A 27,435-nucleotide genomic window follows, 5' to 3' on the forward strand; every position below is an offset into this window, starting at 1 on the left:
ATCTTCCTAAAAGGTTGTTAACCACTCTTTTTCGTGGGTTGGCTTATACACTGCACGCTGATGGCTTCGCTATTTTTATAACATCTTTTCTAGAACATATCTAAAAGAACAATGCGTTTTAATCCTGATCAACCCATCAGTGGCCCCCTTTGCATTCATTCAATTATGTTTCTCTCGGTAACTAGTTCAAACGAAATTGGGTATTAAAAATTTAATTGAAGTACAGGTCTTATGTTTAACTAAAAGTTGCAGCTGAGTTTCTTACTCTTAAAAAGAGACAGCTTACAGAATGGCAATTCAAGTCGTTATAAACACTTAAAAATTAGAAAAACACAAGATAGTTTTTCTAGTATGTTGAGACATTCAGCGCTATAATAGGATAATTCTAGTAACTCAAGGACAACCTATAATATAAAAAGCAAATGTCTCATTTTGGAATTTTTCTTTTTAACTCGAGTTTCCCACGCTGAATGTTTTATTGATCAATAGATATTGCAAACAGTAGAATTTTTATCGTTCTCAGCTGACGGACACAGAGAAATAATTATTTCAAACTGATTTAAAATCCAACAAGAGAACGCTCTTAAAATAATTATCTTAGAGCCCTACAGCATACACACAACATATACATTCGTTGTAGAAATATACAAATGTTTTCAGATCGCTTTCTTTATGGATTTTAAGTGAGATTCAAGAATTCAATGTTTCGATGTGCACCAGCTGAGTAAGAGAAAAACACGCAAACAGATTTGAGGCATTGTTTAATCAACAAAGCAGACAATTTTTTGTTTTTCATATAATATTTTATTTCGTGTGGGCCATTATGCTTGCTTTTTGTGCAATTTTGAGATTTTTTAAAAAACTTACAAAAAATCGCCCACAGGTACAGACCAGAAAAAAAAAATTCACGTAGCTGACTCTCTGCCCAGTCCACAAAACTCGCAAAGTTCACATAGTCAATATCCGAAAAAGCAAATTTTTTGTAATCGAGTGACCAAAAGGTATCCCAGCTTTTCACGATTCATATACCGCTTTCGATTATAGAATTTAGTTACCAAAACGTGGAAGACGTTACTTGTATCGTGGAAAGGATAATTCTGTCACGAGTATTCACGAATAAGCATAACCCATTTTTACATCTTTCAACATGCAGTTAGCCTGAAACTTCTGTGCCTGAATTTTGTTTGCAATTACTTGAGACCCAAATCCAAGACTCAATTGTTCTTCTGAACAATGATATATGTAGCGTAAAACTGCTAATTATCATCTTAATCCGCAATTAGTATCGAGGGGGAAACATCTGAAACTCAATACCAATTGGTCGTTCTTTCTTTTCGGTCTAATTGATACAATTTAGGTTATTCATAACGAGTTACTCATAGAGTGGAAGCAATTAACTTATGGCGTGAAAATATGTGACAAAAGATTATCCCAAATTTTTCACGCCAGCCCAAGAAACAAAGTTTGTGATAAATGAGTGCACAAATATCCAATTTTGAAGCAAATTTGAATTAAATTGTGTTAGTGTAACTCGTTTTATCACGCTCTAATATTAAAACTTGGGTCGTGAAAAAAAACCGACAAAATCATGTATGTATGCTTGATTTTTCGAACATAAGCCACATAATGCCTATCATTCGGGATTATGAAAACCAATCTTAATACTAGCGAGAACGCCACTCACATAAAAAATGCTAGACAAGCTTGCTTCGTAACATCATGGGCTCCTCTTCAGTTTTCTGGAGGTCCTATCACAAATAAAATCTTTGGAAAATAGCTGCTTCACCTTTTACTGGGTATATATACTTGCACCTGTCACTCTAATTTAATGCATAACTGTCAATTTTGCTACTTGGTTAAATATATGGTTGATTAGAGTGAAATGCGCGAGCATATATAAACCGGTAAAAGCACAACCCGGGTCGAGGAAAAATCGGAAAAATATGTAAGATAAGCGGTGACAAGTTGTTTTTTTTTTCACCGCAAATTTCGTACATAATTTTGCGGTGAAAGGCGTTGAAACTATGTAACTTCACAGCTATAGTAAGCGGTGAACTTACAAAATTTCACCACAGTTCACCGCCCTTACAAGGGTTCGAACCTCTCACCACCTGCTTGTCATCCACTTCTTCTTCCACTGTGCCATCTCTCACTAACTTCTAGTATTTTGTTTTGAATATAAATCAAATTCACTCTACTTTCTGTAATACATGCGCGGTAAATTTTGGAAGATTTGCGATTTTTAGCGGTGAAATTACACTTTTTAGCGGTGAGATGTGGTGAATTTTTGTAAGTTCACCGCTTACTCTATTGGTGAAATTTCATAAATTCACCGCTTAGAAAAAAGTGTCAAAAAAGTGGAAGATTAAGGGGCAGTTTTAGTGGGGGGATAAATCTAACAATTCCTCCCGTACTCTCGATTAATTTCACCACAATCACTGCTGATCTCGCACAATTTTAACATTTTTTTAACATTTTTAAGCGGAGAATTTATGTAAGTTCACCACTAATTTAAGCGGTGAATTTATGTAATTTCATCGCAATCACCGCTTACTTCACATAATTTGGACACTTTTTTCAGAGCGGCGAATTTATTTAAATTCAGCGCTAAATTCGGCGGTGAAATTATATAATTTCACCGCTACAAGGCGATAAAGTTTTTTTTTCACCGCATTCACCGCATGATTCATGTAATTTCGCCGCATTAACCGCTTATCTTACAAAAATTCTCGCATTCACCGCTTATTTATTTGCGTCGAATGGCGGTGACACCTCGACTCGAGAAGTAGCTATTTTCCAACTAATGTATCTCTGATAGGGTCACGGGAAAACTGAAGAAGAACGCTGATGAAATCCTAATTAATAACTATTTCCTAAAATTCTATCATGATAATTGGGGGCCCAAAAGAATGATTTGCAGATCAGTTTTTACGGATATCATGACTCTTAGATGTGGATCCTTCCGTGGTCTTGGAAATGTTAGCATGGATCTTAGCACTGGGTCATAGTATCTTGAGCTGAGAGATTGCATATGAATAATACTCTTCGTTATCAAAGTGTCAGGTTAACTTTTTAATTAGACTAACCATAACCATCTCCGTAAGATTGGGTGCAGTGGCCCTGAACATATCCACAGTAGACCCAATGATGGAGTCATAGTCCATATCTGGATCATAATTCCTCCACATGATCAAGGTACTCTCCAGATCATCCCCCAACATGTACTTGGTCTTGGCATCCGCAGTCACAGTGGACAGATTCACTTGTTCATTGAACGCCTCTACCACGCCTAAAAACAAAACCCGGTCTATACTCTGTTTCTATTTTTCCGCATGAACTTTTTGTTCGCATAAATCTTTAAGCACAAAAGCACAAACACATTATATGCATAGTGGGCATATAACTTTTATGTTCCCCAGGCGCACGAGCTATTTTTCTACATAGTAACATTCTATATAACAAAACGGATCTTTTCCGTTTGTACACCCCCCCCCCCCCAGCTTAGTTGGCGCATATTATTTGCACCCCCCAGACGCACGTGCCATATTTTTACATAATGATTTACTATGTAATGACACGTGCTCTGTAACTGGGGGCGCAAAACGTACTGGGGGGGGGGGGGTATAATGGGATGAAAAGAGCCGAATTTTTATCCCATAATATAATGAAAAGCGGAAGTTACCTGGGTGTTTGACCAGGGCGGCACTCACATCCATCTGAAGGTCGTTTTTGACCTCTGCGAACATGGGGTTGTAAGCAATGCCCAGGATGAAACGGAGGGCAGGTCCAGCATTGCCTTCGAAGTACGCATCCAACTGGGGCTCGTCTGGGGAGGGGTCGCAGATAGTCAAACGTGGAAATCGGACCATGCTTTGCTAATAAAAAAACAAAAAGTTATAAAGCAAAAGATATTTCACAAATCTGTAAAGATTCAAAAGTCTAAGGGTCTTTCCCATTATGCCCCCCCCCCCCCCACTTAGTGGTAAGATAACTTATAGCCCCCCCCCCAATCATGATGGTAAATATACCATAATAAACATAATGGGGGGCTATATCTTCTTGGGGGGGGGGGTGGGTGGGGGCTGCAATGGGAAAAACCCAAATCTAAAGGCTCTGATCGGGTTTTACAAAATGTACGATCAATTTCCAATGATTGCCTTTATTTACTCAAAACAACTTTAAACCCTGGCACCTGTTCATAACTCAAACTGGTGGTAGTAGCTGCCGGATCTTGCAGCACGGCATCCTCCAACAGGTCATAGAAGTAATAGAAGAAGAGCCCATTCATGAACAGAATTGCGACCGCCCAGAGGAACTTGGCAAAAAGACTCCTCTTTGAGAAGAGGGCGTAGATACCATGCAGTGAGCATTGATCTCCGAAGTCGTTGACGATGACCCGGATCATGTTGAATGTTGGGTCGATGGTGCTCAGGTCTTTCTCAGAACGGAACCGCTTCTGTTGTTGTTGATGATGTTGTTGATTGAGTTGTTGTATTTGCTGTTGTTTGTTGCTCTTCATAGGCTCCATGTCCATCTGTCAAGCATTGAAATCATTGTTCATGCGATTTTATCATACGAGATTGTTTCTCGTATCAGGAGGGTAAAATTCCCAGAATGTTTATTTCCTGCATTTAAATAAAATTTTATCGTGTAAATTAGATGAAATTCCTTGCTTCGAATTTAAATTACGAATAATTATCAAATATTTTTTTAATAAAAACTAACTAAACAAAGACTAAGAACTATAGCAACTAAACTCTACAACTATCAACTCTACGACAACAAATATCAACAAATTTCAGATAACCCACCCACCACAAAAACTCATCAGTGCATCATAATATGATCACTGAAAGGGGGCAAACAAAACCTATCTAGAATTTTTGTTGCTCTTTCCATCTCTTTAAAAGTTAGTACTTATTAAATACGTAGGTACCCGAGAGTTAACTAAAATAGGATTCCAAGCGAGAGTTTACCTTTGAGCTGTTGGAGGCCTCGTCAAAGTGTTCGTCGAAACCCGAGTTAGCAGCCACTCCGGGAGGAATGACAGCCTTGGGCCCAAGCAAGTCTCCCCCGAACTCCCCATTGATCTCATCAGCCAACTGCTTGAAGCTGTTGCTATTCTAAAGCAAAGAGTTCAAACTTAAAAACCATTTATTCAGCAAAATTTTTTAAACTCGCGTGGAGCTCTAGCATTTTTTCAGACTTCCTATGAAACACAGACCTTCTGAATTAAACAATTTAACGGTTCTTGCAAGGCTATGTTGCGTAAAATTCCAGTGTCGAGGTTACATTGCCAAATTACGTAAGAAATGCCAAACATCAAAATATTCTCCACTACTGTTACCAAAATTCACCGCATTCATTTAGATTCATTTTTTGCGGTGAAAACCCTTAAAACTAAAACCCGGGTTGAATTTCAGCACAAATTTGAACAACGAAGATTTACCTATTTTATATAAGAGAAAATTGAGGCATTTGTTCAGGCACTTACCTCAAAATCGTCCAGATTCATTGTTTTCTGCACTCGCTGCTTCTACTATTTGTTTTCACACCTACAAACTTCTATTTTCTTTATTTCTGGGAGCTCAAACTAAAAACAAAAGCTAAAAAGAAAGCAATAACCAAACAGAAAACGTGTGGAATCTACTAAAATATACTCCAATAAACAGCTGAAGTTATGAATTATTAACCAGTTAGCAGATGCTCTGGCCAAACTTTTATTATCTCTCGTTTTTCCGCCGCTACCATTTTACAATTACCTTCACCATAATAACTACTACCAGTCTTTGCAAGTTATATGATCTCAAAACACCTGCATTCGGGATTAAAAAAATTTCAAGTTTTTACCAAAATCTATTCTTCTATACCCAAAAAGTGCGTTTAATCGTACTAACTACTAATAATAAATTGTAAAGTAGAGATGAATGGGAGATTGGGGAATTTATATACGAGTATCCCCCCATCCTTACAAACAAGACCACCCGCGGGGCTCCAAATCTCTTAATAAAAATGCTGTAGAAAGATATGGGGGACATCGTAGGTTGTGATTACCGAGAACTCAGAGCACTTGCTGAGGAGAAAGTGTATTCATTTACTCGAAATTGTAGTCATTCTTAGTAGTCATACAATGATCATAAAAGATTTCATACAAGTCATAGGTCGGTTTGCACCAGTTTCAACTGGTCAGCTATCGGTTTTCGAATGCTTGCAATCTATGAGCAGTATTATCAATCATTTATAATTTCTTTGCTTTCATACAAGGATACAAGGATCATGTATGATTTCTTAGTAGTCATACAAGGATCGTATTAGGAAATAGTTTATGATTTGTATGACATCATACATCATCCTTCTATGACTACTAAGAAATAACGACCAGGGATGCGACTCTTTTCACCTAATTGTTCTAAGAAATTCTTTAGAAATAGTTGAATATCCATGCGAGGCTTGCTTTTTATTCCAGACCAAAAAGCAAAATTTCCAACGCATTCAAGAGAAATATCAGTGATACCCTATTAAAGCTGTTTTTGAAACGTAGATTTTAACGATGCAAGATTTCACTATAATCGTTCAACTTGAAAACCTTTTTTTTCAAAACAAATTGGAGATTTTCTGATGACTTAAAGTACAATTTTATGATAAAACCAAACACTCCTTGAAAAACCAAATTTTCCTTAAGAGTTTACCAAGATCAACTCTGTCGAACGCCCTTTTGAGGTCCAAAACAAACCAAATGCGCACTTACTTTTTCCTGTTCTTCTTGCATGAGCTAGCGCGTCAATTGTTCTCCATTTTCTGAAGCCAACCTGGTGCAATTTCAGCAGATTATACTTATCTCATAAAATGATTTTTTGTATTGAGGAAATCAAACATTTTGCAGTAAAGATAAAGAAATCGGCCGTTAGATGTCTCAGAATCATTCTCCTCTCTTTATGTATTGCTATTAAAATAGCTTGTACCAGGCATGATGGAAGTATTCTTTGTTAAGTGCACTTTATCCTGTTTTAGATGGAATTGGGACAATTAAGAATTTCCGCTTTTTCAGAAGAAATTGATTGAATCAAACCAGTCTGCGATGCATTTTGGTATCATTTGCTCAAATAATTTCTGAAAATCAAAGTAAGTTGCTTTCATTAGCAACATAAATTCACGATCATGTTCGTTTCTAGATGACAATTTTTCTGTCATACCGGAAACTGAAGCTAACGTTTTCCTAACCGCCGTTGAAAAGTATTTAAAAAATTCGTTTTTTCTTATCAAGATTCCCATTTGTTGACTTTGTCCATCCAAGTTCGATGATACATCGGAAAAAAAAACGTGAACACACTTTGACCGCAGAAAATATCTTTCCCCCTCTGAAGATTTTCTTCAATTTGAAGCCTAATTTCAAAATTTGTTTCTCAATAAATTAGTTTTAAGAATAAATTTTTTGCGGTTTTAATTAAAACAATGTGATATCGTTAACGTTCCTTGAGTGATAAATTCCTGACTTCGTTATCTGAGCAAGAGTTTATTTTGGTTATTACAGAATTTAGTTGAAAAAAATTTACCAACACTTCTTGGCAGTGTCAGTTGAAATTTCTTTAAGAGCTCCTAACGATTACGTTACCAAAGATGCAATTAAACTTTTGTATTTCATAGGGCAGGAAAAATTGTTTCATAGTGCATCATTTAGTTCTGCCCCAAAATTGATATTTTTTGTCAATTTCACTATTCTTTGTAAGTATCAATAGTCTTTCCTAGTACATTGTCATCAATCTTAGCGTTTGAAAATACAGCGTCAATTCAAGTTTTACTTTCCACAACCTGTCCTGTGCAGTTTTAATTTTCAGTAAAAATAAAGTTCACAAAAACAGAAAATCGTAAAGGTGCTTCAACATTGAAGTCAACAGAAAGCGCCGATTCCTAGTTCTCAGGAATAATTACTTTTTCAAAACGTTTTTGTGAGCTAGTAATCAACTGTTTTTTTGATAAATATTATTACAACATAAATTAGACAAAGAGCAAAAGTGAGTGTCAACACGAGTGTCATAATCAACTTGAGTGTCAACATTTGACATTCCTTAAGGCTGTGAGCTTCCTAAATCAAACTAATTGTTGTTTGCCACGAATAACCAAACTTCTCCTTCTCTGCCGCGTTTATTTTTTCTGATAGCAAAAACTGTTTTTCTGATAGTCGTCTAACCGCAAACATTGTCTGTTGAATCTTTTTTAAACCAATTTTGTGTTACAGGAAGTTCTCCAAGGGTAAAACTTACAAACTGCTGACTAAAATTTTCAGCTGATCTAAATTCTTACGAAAAGATCATACGTTTTGAAGCAGTATGAATTATTCCATTGTGTGGATTTCAAATGTTGGTAAAAAAAATTGTCAGAAAAAGATCGACCAGTATCCTCAACTGCTTTTTGACACTTTTCTTTTTGATTTCAGATATTCAAAATTTGATAAAAAATGAAACTATACCAGTAAAAAAAATTCTCTAGATTGATTTTGTAGCACATACAAAAACAGATTTAACTACAAAATTTGCAATATATGAATTAGACAAGTAAAATATGATGTTTGTGTTAGATTCGACCATTTGTGATTGTGATTGACAGTTTCAGGCTCGTAACCGCAATCTTAGTTTCTGATAATAAACGAGACATATGTTCATCGCTAAAAGGCGCATAATCGCGACCGATTTCTTGATAACCGGCGACAGGAAGAGGTATGACTGAAAACAATCGAAGGTTGGATGTCATGTATTCAACAGAGTCACCTGTAACCAGTCCATTGTTTTTTTTTCTATGTCACGCTTGTTACTTTGGCACAAAAACACAGCAGAAAAACTGAGACTTTGCCTTTCAATTATTTAAAATTATTTTTTAAAAATGTGAGAAAAACGTTTTTCTGGTGGAAGGACAATGTTTTGGAAATTGTGTGACCTGTAAACTGAAATGCTTCCCAGGGAGAACTAATGTGAACACAAGAATTTTTATCACAAGACAAAACACAAAAATAAAAAAAATCTGACTTTAATCAACCCACCATTTAATTGCTAGTGTTTAGCTCTTGAAGACTTTTTCTAGTCGATGTTTCTAATTCACCATTATCTCTTCAACATTTTCCCGTAGGTTTTTTCTTTTTGAGTGCTTTTTGATCGGATTTATAGTTTTTAATGATGACCAACCAGCTTTGCTCTGAAAACCCTAATGACGAAAATGAGCCGAAATAAATTTATTGCTGTTCCAGGTAACATCTGACATGTCTTTTTTTGGTTTTCAGTCAGCCCTTTATTCACAATACTTCGAAAGTTTCAATGTGTTTTTCAGTCTGTTTCAGAACATGGTTTTCAAAAGCTGTTTTTTACAAACTAGTATTAATTACTGCAAAGCTATAGCTCACACTTCTTTGGGTAAATCGGAGTAAAATTTAAAATTTTTGCTGTGAATGCATTCCTAATTCTACACAGTTCAAACAAAAAATGTTGGTGATTTTTGTAATTTTTATTTCATCGACTGAGCGTGGTCTTTTTAAGCTCTTGGCAAATTTGTTTGCTACTTTTATCTTAGATCTTGAAAACTTGTTCCTGTTTTTCCTCCTTTATTCGATATTGTGGAAATATAACAATGCTGGGTAACAAATCTCTGCTGGATTCACCACACAGCGTTGCAGTAGAAGCAATCGGTTTTTTAAATATTAACGATAAAAAAAGAAAACGTTTTTAAAATTCCTTTTTTTAATGTTCCTGCGTCTCTTTCAATTTTTAGCCTCTGCTGTAGTTTGAAGTGTTAATGAAATTTTCAGCTAGCTGGCAAAACCACCAGTACTATTTGGAAGAGCAGATATTATAATTTTGATAACAAAAGATTTTTATAATTATCAAAAAGTAATTAGGCTACCTTCTCCAAAAAAAATGAAAACTGTGCTTGTTTCTTCTTGATTGTGTCCGTACGCTCAAAGCATATCTGAAGAATCTATGCATCGCTATTCCTTGCTTTATATTTTATAAGGAGAGGGAGTAGACTATATAGATCCAAAACGTTGAAAACAAATATTATTATAAATTTTTCCGCAGTTTTTGGGAGTTGATTTCACCGCAAACTTTGGCAATTGTTTTTGCAAATCACGTCTTTGGAAAATTGTTACTTTAGATGATTTTCAATTCGATGTTAATAGTCATTTAGAGAGTAAGGTATCTCAGTTATAATAGAAAGAAAGCCTGAAGACGCTAATCCGCTAAGTGCAAGAAACGACGTAACGGAGAGAACAACAGAAAACAGGAAAAGAGAAATAGGCAAAATAATTCCGTAGAAATGTTTGTGTGGGGTTTACAGCGTCAAAAAACTGAGAGTCAAACAACAAAACAAAAAGCAGCTGAAATACATTGGATTTTGCTCCAAATATAACATGATTAAGAGGATCAACTCACTTGGTTATATCATCGTTTCTTAGCTAATCTGTCAACGCATCTAATTTGAGAAATAACGGAGAGAAAAAGAAGAACGTTTGAAATCTGATATCTGAACACATGTTTTGAACGTTCTTGGGAGTTGCGACTTTAAAACCCCCTTTTCTCAAATTTTGAAACACCTTTTGCCTTAGTTAGTTGTAGTATTAAAATTTTCATAAAACAGTTATCTAGAATGAGCATAACCTACCGGGAGAAAAAGAGCGAAAGAAAAGCATCTAAAACGAATTACGATAAAACTTTTTCCCAAAATCATGTTAAAGTTGTGATATACCAAAAAGATCTGAAAAGACAATGTGATGCCATCATCATCCATCCAATGATATTGAACTGAGACAACACGTATAGACGAAGGCAAAACCAGGTTAAAATGGTCCAAAGAAAAACAGGAGGCTTAATTCGGAAAATGGGAAAACAATATTTAATTACTCTGCGGAACTAACACTTTAAATAACATTTCAGCTTCAACTGCACATACGTCAACTTTTTTTGAAATGAGCAGGATAATCATGCAGCTAACTTCTGAAAAAACTGAAAAACAGCCCAAAATTTGACTTTATTTAGTCCATGTTAGTGCAAAAGTTTGGAAATTGACTCTCATCAAAATTAAAAATTGTTTAGACCGGTATAAAAAACATATTGGGACTGAAAAAAATCCCCTTGACTAACAAGAGAAAAAATGTATTAATTTTTTATATATAAAGTCAAAAACATCATGTTGACTATAAAACCTATATTGAAACTTATCAAAACTTAAAATACAAGAAACGGTCCCCCAAAATAATCTGCACTTCGGTTTCTCTGGGAATATGTCAGAAAAAACGTCAATAACCAAATATAAAACACACGGCAGCCGTGAAAATCTGCACCTGGTTAAATTTTTGTAACTGAATTTTTTTTCTCTTTTTTTATTTCTCCTTTTCAGAACAAGTTTTATTTCATTAGATTGAATTTATCACATCACCTCAGGTGCGGCAGTGCCAACCAGATCCTATTTCAAAAATTTCTCTAAAATCTTTTTTATTTAGAAACCAAGAGTACATAGCGACGTTCAGATAACAGCTTATGTGCAAACTTATTTTCGTGCACTGTAAGTCAGTCTCAGTAATAACAAGACCCTTTTTCTTCCTACTGAAACCAAAAATAATCTGGTTAGCGATTTTATCTTCTAACTATTGGTTATATGACTTCAATGTCACAAATTTTCGAAAACTTTAATTTTTTTTATTATTTTGGTAAAATTTGTTCCCTTTGAAATCTTATCATATTCACCTTATCCTAATATTGATAGCTCCCATTGATTTCGAGAAGACGTTCAGAGGATCATAGATAAAGTTTTCAGAGAAAAGCTTATGGTTTAAATGGCTTCAACACTTTCTTGTCGCAATTTTCTTGGTTAATTTTGGTTTTTGCCTTTATTGGCTAATGTGATTTTCATAGTCATAAAACTTCCGAAATTTACCTAGCTAGCGGAGTTTCAACCGAAGTTTATCTAGCTAGCGGTTTTATCTTCTAACTATTTGTTCTGCGACTTCGATGAACAAGATTTCATAATTCTTTTTTTATTTTTTGGATATTTTTATTCGCCATTTTGGTTCCATTTGAAATCTTATCACATTAACTTGTTATTGATAGTTCCCAGTGGCTTACAGAAGACGTTCAAAGGATCATAGATAAAGTTTGCAGATAAAAGCTTATGATTTAAATGCCTTCGACAATTTCTTCTCGCACTTTTCTACTTAGTTTTTGGATTTCGACTTTATTTATTGTTCTTTTCAAAGTCACTGATTTGTGGTAGAAATGTTTTATTAATGACATATGAATGAAAAACATCGTTGTTGACCCATTGAGGAATAATTTAGTGTATTTATTGGCTTCCTTTGAAAGGTATTGAATTTAATGGCGTTGATACTACGGGTTTTCAAAAAACAAATCGCTGTTTTATTGTATTTGTTTATATTTCTTAATTTTCGAAGGCATATTGTTGAGAAAGAAGCATCCCATTGGTGTTAAAAAAATATTTGAAAATAGAAAAATTTATACTGAAAAAGTGTTTTTAATGAGTTCGAAAATTTTCTCTTGTACGTGGAGTTAAAAAAATCAAACCAGAAATTCTTCGACGGCTAGATGTCGGCTTAAGATTTCTCTTTTCCTCTGGGTTTTACAGTCTTTAGGGTCTTGCTGACAGTCATCAACTTCGAGACCAAAGCTTTGACTCTATTGCCACTGGGTGACCACAAGAATAGAGCTTCAAGTCGGCTTCTCTTCCAACTAATCAAATCTGTGATGGTTATTAGAAATCATAAGTCAAAAGGATCATAGATAAAGATTGCAGATAAAAGCTTATGATTTAAATGCCTTCGACACCTTCTTCTCTTACTTGTCTACTTAGTTTTTGGATTTCGCCTGTATTTGTTGTTCTTTTCAAAGTCAATGACTTGTGGTATAAATGTTTTATTAATGAATTATGAATGAGAAACATCGTTGTCGACCCATTGAGGCTTAATTTAGTGTATTTATTGGCTTCCGTTGAAACGTATTGAATTTAATGGCGTTGATACTACGGGTTTTCAAAAAACAAATCGCTGTTTTATTGTATTTGTTCATATTTCTTAATTTTCGAAGGCATATTGTTAAGAAAGAAGCATCCCATTGGTGTTAAAAAAATAATTGAAAATAGAAAAGTTTATACTGAAAAAGTGTTTTTAATGAGTTCGACAATTTTCTCTTGTACGTGGAGTTAAAAAAATCAAACAAAAAATTCTTCGACAGCTAGATGTCTGCTTAAGATTTCTCTTTTCCTCTGGATTTTGCAGTCTTTAGGTTCTTGCTGACAGTCATCAGCTTTGGTACCAAAGCTTTGACTCTATTACCACTGAGTGACCACAAATATAGAGCTTCAAGTCGGCTTCTCTTCCAACTAATCAAGTCTGTGATGGTTATTAGAAATCATAAGTCGAAAGGATCATAGATAAAGTTTGCAGATAAAAGCTTATGATTTAAATGCCTTCGACACTTTCTTCTCGCACTTTTCTACTTAGTTTTTGGATTTCGCCTGTATTTGTTGTTCTTTTCAAAGTCAATGACTTGTGGTAGAAATGTTTTAATAATGAATTATGAATTAGAAACATCGTTGTCGACCGATTGAGGCATAATTTAGTGTATTTATTGGCTTCCGTTGAAAGGTAGTGAATTTAATGGCGTTTATACTACGGGTGTTCAAAAAACAAATCGCTGTTTTATTGTATTTGTTCATATTTCTTAATTTTCGAAGGCATATTGTTAAGAAAAAAAATTCCATTGGTGTTAAAAAAATAATTGAAAAAAGAAAAGTTTATACTGAAAAGTTGTTTGTAATGAGTTCGAGAATTTTCTCGCTAAATTTTTTTTTGCTGTTTTTGCTCAATTTGCTCTTTTTGACTGTTTTTTCTTCATATAGCCGTAAAATGCTGACCGATCTTATCAAGTTGTAATTAGGGATTGAATGACTGATGTTGCCGGGATCAGTCTGTTTGCAGCAAATAGTTTTAAAATTTATATTTTTTTATTTTCAAATATTTTTCGAAATTTTCAGTTTTTGTTGTTCTCTTCGTCAACTGTAACTTATTCTCATCATTGTGAGGTCCCATTCAATTCCTTTCATTTAAAAAAATAAAATGTCTACTAATTTTTGTCGTAACTGGTGTTTTGTTTGGACAATATGCTTTTTCATGAAAAATTTGTGAGTGGTGTTTTTCCGTATCTTTTTCTCTTCTTTTAGCACATCAGGGTAATAACAGATCTCAATGATTTTCAAATGTGGCCCAAAAGAACTTATTTATTCTTTCAGTATAATTTGAGCTGAGTTAGTTTAATAAAAACTGAAGAAAATACAAAATTTAGATAATAGCTAATGATTTTAATGACTTCAATAATTTGTTTTTTAAAAATTGTTTGCATTTCTTGAGTTGTTCTGCATACTTAGTCCGTTCCCATGGCTTAGTTTAACCAGAGACAGTTCCCATTGGTTCAATAAATAACTTCAGTAAATTTATCATGAATTATTTTGTTATAAGCTAATGATTTTTAAGATTTTTGAAATTATTTGGTTTAATAAATGCTGATTTATTTTTGTATTTCGCCTCATTATTTCTTCTATTTGTCGACATGTTACCTAGTCTCATTAAGGAAAATTTCAATCTGCTGTAAAGTTTAAAAAAATAAATTTGTGTAGCTAAGGTTTTATCTGATTGCATTTTAACGTTGTTACTAGGTGCTTTAAAATTTAGATATTTAGTACTTCGTGTGAAATTTGTTTTTGCTTATTTTGTTGTTTGTTTTTTCTCTGCAAAATATTTTGTCAATACTTCAAAATAATTGTAAAAGTATTCTCTGTATTGTACATATTTGTAAGAATATTTATCCAAGAGCAAAATTTTAAAAAGCCAGCCTTAAGGTTAAACCAAGCAACACGTTTCACCACATACCCGGTTTCTTTGTTTTCCTTAAATTACTAGTATTATATTAAACCAGCAAAAAAAGCAATTTTATGATGAGACTGAAACTTGTACGTGGAGTTAAAAAAATCAAACAAGCAATTCTTCGACGGCTAGATGTCTGCTTAAGATTTCTCTTTTCCTCTGGATTTTGCAGTCTTTAGGGTCTTGCTGCCAGTCATCAGCTTTGGGACCAAAGCTTTGACTCTGATACCACTGGGTGACCACAAGTATAGAGCTTCAAGTCGGCTTCTCTTCCAACTAATCAAATCTGTGATGGTTATTAGAAATCATAAGTCCGTGAATTGTCAGCAGGGTAATCGTTGCCTCGCAGATTATCAGGGAGCGCACGAGCTGCCTTGGATCTTGCATCGCTTAATTGGGGACTATGTTGATTCTAGAGGAGAACGCACGGTTGAGTAATCTCAACGTCATTGAAGGTAGTATCCATAACATCTGCGACTATCACGAAGCTGTAGTCTTAAGTTAGAGTTCAAAATCACTTGGTTCGACAGCAGAAGTTCTGACGCGCACAATTCGGTTGGAGAAGAGGACCTTCTTTAGCAGCACACGAATTGTCTTTGGTATGTTTCTGCATGTAGGTTGCCTTTGACATATCTATGGTTGTAATCTTTGTACTCAAAGAGAGAAATGATGTTTAATGGAACATCTTAGTTTTTCTGAAGTGTTTCAATAATCCATCACGCTCTTTTAGACCTCAAATGCTACAATGCCTCATTATAACAGTCTGCGTCATAAACAAAAAATCACAATTTGGAAAATGATAAATTGTATATAAAAAACTGAAATTTTAAATAGAGCAACTGTAGAAATGTTTTGGTTTTGTGTTTTCTTTCTTACTTTTCCCTATAGTTGAAACGTTTGTAAACATTTTCTTTTGTAAACCTGATAATTACCTTAGAGTTCTATAATGATCGACAAAAAAGTTCTCAAGTTTCTCTTAAGTTCATTTAATCATTACGCTTTCAATGAAGCTGCCATTGCTTCAAGGTCTTTCCTAAAATTATGGTCGCATTTAGCTAAAAAGTGTTTCAAAGTTTAAGCGCTTTTCTTAAATTTGCAAATTGGTACAAAACCTTTTGTATCAGAACTTAACAATCGATCTTGGTGCTGCCAGCTATTTCAATCTTTGACGGGGTAAAGTTACTCCAAAACCGAACATCTTTTAGGGGCTCAACTGTTTTGACAGTCCACGTCTGCATAGCGTCCCCTTCCTGGAGGTGTACATCGAAAAGTATCATGGGGCATGACAAAGGAATTTAAAAACCTTATATTAAACCTCGATTGCGACTGCTTATTATCTAAAGCACGTAGAAGAGCTTCACCGGGAAAGGTAAAGAAAGAATGGGAAAGCTATCCTTATCCGGCGCTTAGAACTAAACATGAAATACAAAACATGTGTCTCTAGCGGAAAATCTGCATCATTTTAAGCACCCATTTGTACCCTCATGTCTCACATAAAGTCAAAACGTTGTTTTAACGCGAGATGACCGTAAAAAATTTGAACACTCGATTTCTTATCGAAACCAGAGAAGGCAAGCGACACAATAGAGCAGACTGGCTGGCAGCTTTTTCCGTTCTTTTTACAAATGAACTTTTCCAACGTTGTCAGCTATTATTTTGAAGACTAACCTTCAATGAGACTGGAGCGGGCGGCTGCTATTGAGGACGTTTTCTATCTGAAGCTGCAGGTATCAAAGTTTCACAATCATTATGCGTAGTCGTCATTAAGAGACGGTAATCAAGCTACAGATTCTTGACCTTCTAAATTTGTTGCGGAAAGTATTGCCGAACAAAGCGGTGAATTCAACCCAAATTCATAAAATAGGGACGGAGACAAAAGCAGAACTTGACAACGCCAACCGAGAGGCTATATTGTAAGATTTTTGAAATAAAAAAATTTCTTGGAAGAGAAGTGTATCTTACAAGAATACAAGAATTTGCAAGAAAGAACAATTTATCTCGCAAAAAAACTCAATGTTGAAACTTTTTTCTTGCAAGATAAAAATTATTTCCCGACTAGAGAAGGCCCAACGGCATCAGCAACTAGTACAGCATTGCAATATATTTATTGGCGTTGATACCCAAAAGAGAATCGCATTTTTTCGAAATCATACAAACTTTTGGTTAATAATGACTGTTTGAAAAGATGACTGTGCGTAATTCAATATTTGAATTAAACACCTTACCTATCAGTAGTAAATATAGGGAGCACTAGGAAAGGGGGGGTTATCATGCGATATAATACATGGGATAATAGGGAGTGGGTTATCCTTCGATATAATACATGGGATAATAGGGAGTGGGTTATCATTTGATATAATACATGGGATAATAGGGAGTGGGTTATCCTTCGATATAATACATGGGATAATAGAGAGTGGGTTATCATTTGATATAAAACATGGGATAATAGGGAGTGGGTTATCCTTCGATATAATACATGGGATAATAGGGAGTGGGTTATCATTTGATATAATACATGGGATAATAGGGAGTGGGTTATCCTTCGATATAATATATGGGATAATAGGGAGTGGGTTATCCTTCGATATAATACATGGGATAATAGGGAGTGGGTTATCATTTGATATAATACATGGGATAATAGGGAGTGGGTTATCCTTCGATATAATATATGGGATAATAGGGAGTGGGGTTATCCTTCGATATAATACATGGGATAATAGGGAGTGGGGTATCCTTCGATATAGTACATGGGATACTAGGGAGTGGGTTATCCTTAGCGGTGATACATGTAAAACATTTCACTTGCTTTCTTCCGATTTTATTCTTTCTTAATACATGGGATAATGAGGCGAAACCGTTACATGTACAACCGCTACTTGCTACAGTCTGGCCACTGGAGTTACAAAACGCTTAATGCATGGCATAATAGGGTTTAATTTTTCCATTGGGATAATAGGTTATAGAATTAACCTGTTAAAAGGGTGAGAATTTTCTGTTAAAAGGGTCAAAATTGAATGGTGATAGTTGGGTCTAAAAATGCATGCGGATAACTGGGTAGAGTTTTGATATGGATAAAGTAGGGTATAGATTTCAAAGTATGCAAGCTGGTATTGGGGTGAAATTTGAATCAGGATAGTAGTTTAAAGGGTTGCATGGGATAAGAGGGTATAATTTTGCCTTGGGGATAATAGGCTATATAATTGAATATCAGCAAACGGATTATAGAGTGAAGATTTGAATCAGTATAGTAGGGTATTGCGTTGCGTGGAGATAATAGGGTATAGATTTTTATAATCTGCAAGTGGGTATTAGGGTGAAGATTGGAAACAGGATAGTAGGGTTGAGTATTGCATGGGGAGCATAGGGTATAGTTTTGCCAAGAGTATAATAGGGCAAAAGTTTGAATATCTCAATGCGGTAACAGTGTGAAGATTTGAATCGGGAAAATAGGATATAGTCTTGCTTGGGGTAATAGGGTATAGTTTTGCAATGGAGATAGTAGTGTATAGTTTTGTATGGGGATAAAAAAGTATGCATTACAATATCTGCATGCGGGAAAAAAATATCAGAATTTGAATTAAAATAGTTTTGTATTGTGCTTCATGGGAAATTATGTTATGTTTTTGCCGTGATGATAATAGGATATTGATTTAGTATCTGCAATAGGGTAATAGCGTGAAACTTTGAATCAGGATAATAGGATACAGAATAACATGGGTTGAATAGATCGTAGATTCGCATGGTGGTAATAGGATAAAGTTTTGCCGTAGAGATATGAGGATGTAGAATTGAGTATCTGCAAACGGTTAATAGGGTGATGCTTTGAATCAAGATAGTAGGGATAGAAATGCATGGGTGTAATAGGGTGAAGGTTCGCATGGACGTTGTTGGTTATAGTTTTGCTATAGAGATACTAGGTTGTAGATTTGAGTATCTGCAAACAGTTTATAGGGTGAAGATTTGAATCAAGATTGTGGGGTTCAGTAGCGCATGGAAAATAACAACGTAATGTTTTTCCCTTGGGATAATAGGTTATAGATTTTAAATTCTGCAATCAAGTATTGAGTTGGAGATTTATGAATGGGGATAATAGGGTATAAATCCCTTGATAATAATGAGGAATAGCTTTTGCACGAGGATGTTAGATAATAGCGGCTACATGTACACCGCTAAAGCTACAGTTTGTCTATTGGAAATATAAATCAATTTCAGCGTCTGGATCATTCTGTGTATTTTCGCCCTGGGGATAGTGGGGTATGAATCTGAATATCTGAAAAAAGAATAATAAGTTGAAGTTTGATTCGGGATATTTGAAAATCTGCATACGGGTAAAGGGTAAGGATTTGAAAAGATATAGTAGACGTAGTATGGCGCTGGGAAAAGAGGGCATAGCATTGTCACGTCACGGTTATAGTGGGGTACAGGATTAAACGTCTGCAGAGCAATAGAGTGAAAATTTGATGTGTCATATTTGGGTAAAATGTTGCATGGAGTTAAAAGGGTATAGTGTAGATGGGGTTTTAGAGTTTAGTTTTGCAATGGGGATGCTAGTGTACAGAATTGATTTTTTGCATGCGAGTCGTAGGTTTGAAATTTGAATGGGAGTATTATGCTACAGTATGGCATGGGATAAAAAGGAATATATTACTACATACAACTTACTGCATGCTACTTAATAGATTCTACCTAAAAGATACTAAATACTACATACTACTTACTACATACTACTCACTAAAAACTACTGGCTACAAACTACTTACTACAAGCTACTTGCCCCCTACTGCTTACTGGTTACTACTCACTACATACTACTTACTACATACTACTTACTACATACTACTACTACTTACCACATGATACATGCTACTTACTACATTCTACTTACTTTTACTAACTACCACATACTACTTACTATCTAATACTTACAATTTATTTTTCCTTACATCCTACTTACCGCTTAGTAATTACACTAATTACTGCATAAAACCTGATAAAAACTATTTACTAAAACTATTTTCTACTTACAGCATGATACCTACCACTTACTAATTAATTCCTACCAAATACAAGTTACTACATAATACTTACTACTGAACACATACTACTTACTACGTACTTCTTTCTTCATAGTACATACTACTTTCTACATACTACAAACTACTTACCACAAATTTACTTAATACTCACTTTTTACTAGTATTTTTTAATTACTTTATACCTACATTTTTAGAATTACTACTACTATTAAGTTTTCAAAAATTTTGTCCGTGTATTTGATTTCTATATCGTTTTATCTTTACTCTTTTTTTCATATTTAGCACTTCGGAGTCATCTGCACTTCTTGTACTTTTTTAAAATAAGATTTACTAAACAACAACTGGGAGTCATGCGAAATAGTTCTTTCATTGGCGCAATCTAACATAAGGAACCTCTTCAGGTTTCCTTTTCCGCTCAGAACTTATCCATTAGGGTCATCACTGGTCAGCATTACCGCATTTTATATTTACTAATTTGAAAATTCTCTTAGAATAATCAGAAGATTAGTTTGAAAATTAAACAATGGTGTTCTTATAGAGTTCAATCAGTCCTCAAGAATCATTTGTTTACCACTTTATGCTCTTTTGTAAAAGATGTGGTCAAAAGCATTATTATTATTAAAAACTATTTGGGAGGTGAAAACTAACTGAAAAAAGTAAAATAATTTCACCACTTTGGATAAAATAAATATAGTAGAAATATTTTATCAACGTTCAGTTGCGCTCGTTTAAATATGAGAAATTATACTTGTATCGATAGTGGAAACTAATACAATCTGGTCACCTTGGATCTCTTGCATAAGTGTTTCAACAAAGGAAATGGAATCTAAAGATTGTTTAAGTGATAAAAATTAAAATTGGTGAAAGTGTCCTCGATTTTGGTGTCAAAGTGTACCTATGAGAATAACCGAAGTTATGAGAATAACTGAAATTATGAGAAAAACTAAAGTTTAAAAAAGGTTAGATGGCAAAAACTAACAGAAAATTGCTTGCAAAGCCCCATTTATAGTCAAATAACACTACTCGTTTCTTTTGCTAACAGATTCTTTGAAACTAAAAAACAAGATTTTTATGCTTTTCGACTTCCTCGAGAACTTTATTTTAACTTCATAGTATCAATTCACACAACGAATTCGTTTAGAAACTATAAATTAACCTGATTTTATTTGTGGGGGTAGAAAAACTCTCAACTTGCAATTGTGTTCGTTCTACTCGACGGACTGTCTTCCCTGTAAAAAAAACACTGATCTTTGCTGGACAAAATAACAATTAATGAGCTCAAAGTTTCAGTAGATTACTGTCCTTCCGAATGCTTTTTTGTTCCTTTTTGACATAAACTCAATTGAAGAATTAATCACTTTTCTCTATCGTGTTCGAACTTGTTGTTTTCGAGTACGAATTTTTTTCAAAACGTAATACGTCTGAATCATATGGCTTGTTGTGTAGTAAATGAAGGGGAAGTCTATTAACAGTCTGAACAAGACGAGTCCAAGTTTGAGTTTGTGTTCTAAAAATAGCCCTTAGGTAATGTTTCCATCAGAATGTAGAAAGCGTCCTACCTAGACGTTTTACATGTAGTTAAAAAATACTGTTTTCAAGGTGAGTCTGCAAATGCAACACCAATAGATAGATTCTTCACATTAGACGCCCAGACTTCTGGTACTGCGCAAAAGTTTTCACTGGATTTATAGCCGTCAGGCATTTGTCGAGTATACAAACAGTATTCTCCAAAGTGTGTTAATTTTCCGTATAAACTTATAAAACCTTGTGCTTCAAATTGGAGTAATGGTAAGTCCATCACATAATTGAGCAACAATCCTAACATATAGGGAATAATTGCCGAGAAATTTCCATCCGCGCGCATGATCGAACATGTTTGGGGAAAAAGAGCCAAAAAGTGTCATAGTGTGTACTGGTTTATTACTACTAGTGACCTCTGGTCACACCATTCCATGCCCCGATAACCTTGGAAATTATCGGCCATGACTGAAGAGATTTATGTTCACACATTTCATTGCTAGAAATGTTTGTTAGTTGAAAGTACTCATGATGTGATCTTTAGTTAGGTCCGTGCCACGCTGGAGTAAATTCTGATTAGATTGAATCCAAATCTTTTTAAATCCAAATTTTTTTGGCAGAAAATATACAGCATTGGTTTTCCTATGAAAGAGGATTTTTGATTTATCAAACTTTAATTTGCCATAATTGTTTAACATATGCAAACTCGGTCTATTACGTTCAGTAGTGCGGGCAATTTAATTTATGATGGTCAAGCAAACTATGATCAAATTTCCGTGTGTGTATCAATAAAAATTTTGTGAACTGGAAAAATCTGATCCGGGCGTAAAAAACCGAAATGGCCACATTAGATAGGGGACAGAAAAAACATGCCATCTAATATCCCGAGTCGGATTCGGATGTTAATCTTGAAAGATTCTTGTAAGATCTTGCAAGATTAACATCCTTTTGCAAGAATCTTGCAAGAGTAACATCCGAATCCGACTCGGGATATTAGATGGCATAATTTTTCTGTCCCCTATCTAATGTGGCCATTTCGGTTTTTTACGCCCGGATCAGATTTTTCCAGTTTACAAAATTTTTATTGAGACACACACGGAAATTTGATTCAAGTTTGTTTGACCATCATAAGTTAAATTGCCCGCACTACTGAACGCAATAGACCAAGTTTGCATATGTTAAACAATTATGGCAAATTAAAGTTTGATAAACCAAAAATCATCTTTCATACGGAAAACCAATGCTGTATATTTTCTGTCAGAAAATATCGGATTTAAAAAGATTTGGATTCAAAATAATCAGAATTTACTCCAGCGTGGGACGGACCTAAGTAAAGATTACATCATGAGTACTTTGAATTAACAAACATTTCTAGCAATGAAATGTGTGAACATAAATCTCTTCAGTCTTGGCCGATAATTTCAAGGTTATCGGGGCATGGAATGGTGTGACCAGAGGTCACTAGTAGTAATAAACCAGTACACCCTATGACACTTTTTGGCTCTTTTTCCCCAAACATGTTCGATCATGCGCGCGGATGGAAAGTTCTTGGCAATTATTCCCTATATGTTAGGATTGTTGCCCAATTATGTAATGGACTTACCTTTACTCCATTTTGAAGCACAAGGTTTTATTAGTTTATACGGAAAATTAACACACTGTGGAGAATACTGTTTGTATACTCTACAAATGCCTGACGGCTATAAATCCAGTGAAAACTTTTGCGCAGTACCAGAAGTCTGGGCGTCTAATGTGAATAATCTATCTATTGGTATTGCAGTTGCAGACTCACGTTGAAAATAGTATTTTTTAACTACATGTAAAACGTCTAGGTAGGACGCTTTCTACATTCTGATGGAAACATTACCTAAGGGCTATTTTTAGAACACAAACTCAAACTTGAACTCGTCTTGTTCAGACTGTTAATAGACTTCCCTTTCATTTACTACACAACAAGCTATATGATTCAGACGTATTACGTTTTGACAAAATTCGTACTCGAAAACATCAAGTTCGAACACGATAGAGACAAGTGAATAATTCTTCAATTGAGTTTTTGTCAAAAAGGAACAAAAAAAGCATTCTGAAGAACAGTAATCTACTGAAACTTTGAGCTCATTAATTGTTATTTTGTCCAGCAAAGATCAGTGTTTTTTTTTACAGGGAAGACAGTCCGTCGAGTAGAACGAACACAATTGCAAGTTGAGAGTTTTTCTACCCCCGCAAATAAAATCAGGTTAATTTATAGTTTTTAAAGGAATTCGTTGTGTGAATTGATACTATGAAGTTAAAATAAAGTTCTCGAGGAAGTCGAAAAGCATAAAAATCTTGTTTTTTAGTTTCGAAGAATCTGTCAGCAAAAGAAACGAGTAGTGTTATTTGACTATAAATGGGCCTTTGCAACCAATTTTCTGTTAGTTTTTGCCATCTAACCGTTTTTTAACTTTAGTTTTTCTCATAACTTCAGTTATTCTCATAACTTCGGGTATTCTCATAGGTACACTTTGACACCAAAATCAACTTTCACCAATTTTAATTTTTATCACTTAAACAATCTTTAGATTCCATTTCCTTTGTTGAAACACTTATGCAAGAGATCCAACGTGACCAGATTGTATTAGTTTCCACTATCGATACAAGTATAATTTCTCATATTTAAACGAGCGCAACTGAACGTTGATAAAATATTTCTACTATATTTATTTTATCCAAAGTGGTGAAATTATTTTACTTTTTTCAGTTAGTTTTCACCTCCCAAATAGTTTTTAATAATCATAATGCTTTTGACCACATCTTTTACAAAAGAGCATAAAGTGGTAAACAAATGATTCTTGAGGACTGATTGAACTCTATAAGAACACCATTGTTTAATTTTCAAACTAATCTTCTGATTATTCTAAGAGAATTTTCAAAATTAGTAAATATAAAATGCGGTATTGCTGACCAGGGATGACCCTAATGGATAAGTTCTGAGCGGAAAAGGAAACCTGTAGAGGTTCTTTATGTTTGATTTCGCCAATGAAAGAACTATTTCGCATGACTCCCAGTTGTTGTTTAGTAAATCTTATTTTGAAAAAGTACAAGAAGTGCAGATGACTCCGAAGTGCTAAATATGAAAAAAGAATAAAGATAAAACGATATAGAAATCAAATACACGGACAAAGTTTTTGAAAACTTAATAGTAGTAGTAACTGTAAAAATGTAGGTATAAAGTAATTAAGTAATACTAGTAAAAAGTGAGTATTATGTAGTAAGTACTAAATAGTAAAGAGTGTGTAGTAAATACTAAGAATTAGGTTGTAAGTAGTGAATATTAAGTAGGTAAATGTAAGTAATAAAAAACAAGTGGTAAGTACTAAGCACTAAGTAGTAGTAGGAAAAAAATAGTCATAGGAATAAAGTAGTCGGTAGAACACAGTAAGTAGTAAGTTGCAAACAGTAAGTTTAAAGTAGTACGTTCTAAGTGGTAAGTAGTATGAAGTAAGTAGTATTTTGTAACACTGTAGAAAGTAGTTAGCATCATGTTGATGGTTGTATTAGGTATTCGTATTAGTCTATTAAGTAGTAAGCAAAAGTTAGTAGGTAGTAAGTAGTATGTGAAAAGTAGTAAGTATTTTGTATTAGGTAGGAAGTGGTGAGTAGCAGGTGGTAGGTAGTATGTAGTAAGTAATGAAAAGTATGTAGTAAGCAGTAAGTAGAAAGTAATATATAAAATGAAGTAAGTAATATATAGTGAACAGTTTGCATCAAGCTGTAACTAGTATATAGTAGGTAGTATTTAGTAGGCAGTTATTAGTGAGTAGTAAGTACTTTTTTGTTATTCTTATGTAGTAAGGGTAAGCAGTACGTAATTAGTAGTTTGTAGTAAGCACTATGTATACCTAGTAAGCACTAGTACCTACTTTATAATACTTACTTCTTGATGCAGACTATTCACTACATACTACTTACTTCATTTTATATATCACTTTCTACTTACTTCTTACTACATATTTTCATTACTTACTACATACTGCATACCACCTACTAACTTTTGCTTACTTAGTACTTACTAAGTAGTATGAAGTAAGTTGTATGTAGTGTAGTAAGTATTATGTTGCAAGATCTTATAAGTAGGTTGTAATTAGAATATGGTAATTAGTATGCAGTGTGTAGTAAAGAGCCTGTAGTAATTAGTATGTATTTCGAAGTAAGTAGTATACATTTAGTAGTAAGTAGTTCATATTAAGCAGTTTTTAGTATGAAGTAATTAGTATGTAATAAGTAGTATGCAGTAAATATAGTATGTTGTAATTAGTAACTAGTTAGGTAGTAGTAAGTATATAGTAAGTACAATGTAATGGGCAGTATTTAGTAAGTAATAACTAGTAAGTAGTAAGTGGTATGTAGTAAGTAGTATGTAATTAGTGGTAGGTAGCATGTAGTATATGGTATGTAGCATTTAGAAAATAGTATTTTGCGGCTAGTATGTATTAACTAGTATACATTAAGTAGTATTTAGTAGGTAGTCTGTAATAATTAGTAAGTTTTTGTAGTGTAGTAAGAAGCAACTTGTAGGTAGTAGTAACTAGTAATCGTTTTGTGGTAAGTAGTGTGTAGTTTGTTGAAAGTCGTATGTGGTTAGTATGTACCATGAAGAACGATGTACGTAGGGAGCAGTATGTATTTAGTAACAAGTAATTAGTAAGTAGTCAGTGGTATGCATTAAGTAGTATTTAGTATGTAGTAAGTAGTATATAATTAGTAGTAAGTAGTACAAATTCAGTATTATTTAGAAAGAAGTAATTAGTTTGTTTTAAATAGTGTACAGTAGTTGTAGTATGTTGTAATTAGTTAGCAGTTAAGTAGTAGGTTGTATGTAGTAATCAGTACTTAGTACGTATTATTTAGTAAGTGGTATTTAGTTTGTGGTAAGTAGTATGTATTATATGGTATGTAGTTTATAATTAGTATGTTGTGACTAGTATGTATTAAGTTGTATAGAGTAAGAAGTATTTAGTAGATATTCTGTTATAAATAGTAAATAATTTGTAGTAAGTAATAACAAGGAGGTGGTAAACAGTTTTGTGGTAAGTAGTTTGTAATATGTAGAAAGTAGTATGTACTATGAAGAAAGAAGTACGTAGTAAGTAGTATGTGTTCAGTAGTAAGTATTATGTAGTAACTTGTATTTGGTAGGAATTAATTAGTAAGTGGTAGGTATCATGCTGTAAGTAGAAAGTAGTTTTAGTAAATAGTTTTTATCAGGTTTTATGCAATAATTAGTGTGTTATAAATAGTAAATAGTAAGTAGTTAAGTAGTAGTTAGTATAAAGTAAATTAGTAATTACTAAGCGGTAAGTAGGATGTAAGGAAAAATAAATTGTAAATATTAGATAGTAAGTAGTATGCAATAGTTAGTAAAAGTAAGTAAAATGTAGTAAGTAGCATGTATCATGTAGTAAGTAGTAGTAGTAGTATGTAGTAAGTAGTATGTAGTGAGTAGTAACCAGTAAGCAGTAGGGGGCAAGTAAATTGTAGTAAGTAGTTTGTAGCCAGTAGTTTTTAGTGAGTAGTATGCAGTAAGTAGTATGAAGTTTTTAGTATCTTTTAGGTAGAATCTATTAAGTAGCATGCAGTAAGTTGTATGTAGTAATATATTCTTTTTAATCCCATGCCATACTGTAGCATAATACTCCCTTTCAAACTTCAAACCTATGACTCGCATGCAAAAAATCAATTCTGTACACTAGCATCCCCATTGCAAAACTAAACTCTAAAACCCCATCTACACTATACCCTTTTAACTCCATGCAACATTTTACCCAAATATGACACATCAAATTTTCACCCTATTGCTCTGCAGACGTTTAAACATGTACCCAACTATAACCGTGACAATGCTATGCCCTCTTTACCCAGTGCCATACCACGTCTACTATATCTTTTCAAATCCTTACCCTTTACCCGTATGCAGAT

At 34.1% G+C, this 27,435-nt stretch overlaps 2 protein-coding genes across 2 annotated transcripts in view; one reads left to right on the plus strand and one right to left on the minus strand.

Annotated features, from left to right (window-relative positions):
- LOC142336711 (uncharacterized) overlaps window positions 1–5,644 on the minus strand; it is a 15,517-nt gene extending 9,873 nt beyond the window's left edge. Inside the window, exons 1-5 of the mRNA XM_075385623.1 lie at window positions 5,495–5,644; window positions 4,977–5,123; window positions 4,193–4,534; window positions 3,683–3,875; window positions 3,087–3,289 (exon numbers count right to left, since the gene is read on the minus strand). Of these exons, the coding sequence (XP_075241738.1) occupies window positions 3,087–3,289; window positions 3,683–3,875; window positions 4,193–4,534; window positions 4,977–5,123; window positions 5,495–5,515 (906 nt within the window). The 5' untranslated portion in view covers window positions 5,516–5,644. The remainder of the gene's footprint in view (window positions 1–3,086; window positions 3,290–3,682; window positions 3,876–4,192; window positions 4,535–4,976; window positions 5,124–5,494) is intronic.
- Window positions 1–27,435, plus strand: part of LOC142336383 (uncharacterized) — a 547,349-nt gene that overhangs the window by 86,684 nt on the left and 433,230 nt on the right. The gene's annotated exons all lie outside the window — the stretch shown is intronic.

Source organism: Convolutriloba macropyga, chromosome 3 (assembly GCF_964194025.1).
Source record: "Convolutriloba macropyga chromosome 3, txConMacr16.3, whole genome shotgun sequence".
In the NCBI taxonomy this organism is placed as follows: domain Eukaryota; kingdom Metazoa; phylum Xenacoelomorpha; order Acoela; family Convolutidae; genus Convolutriloba; species Convolutriloba macropyga.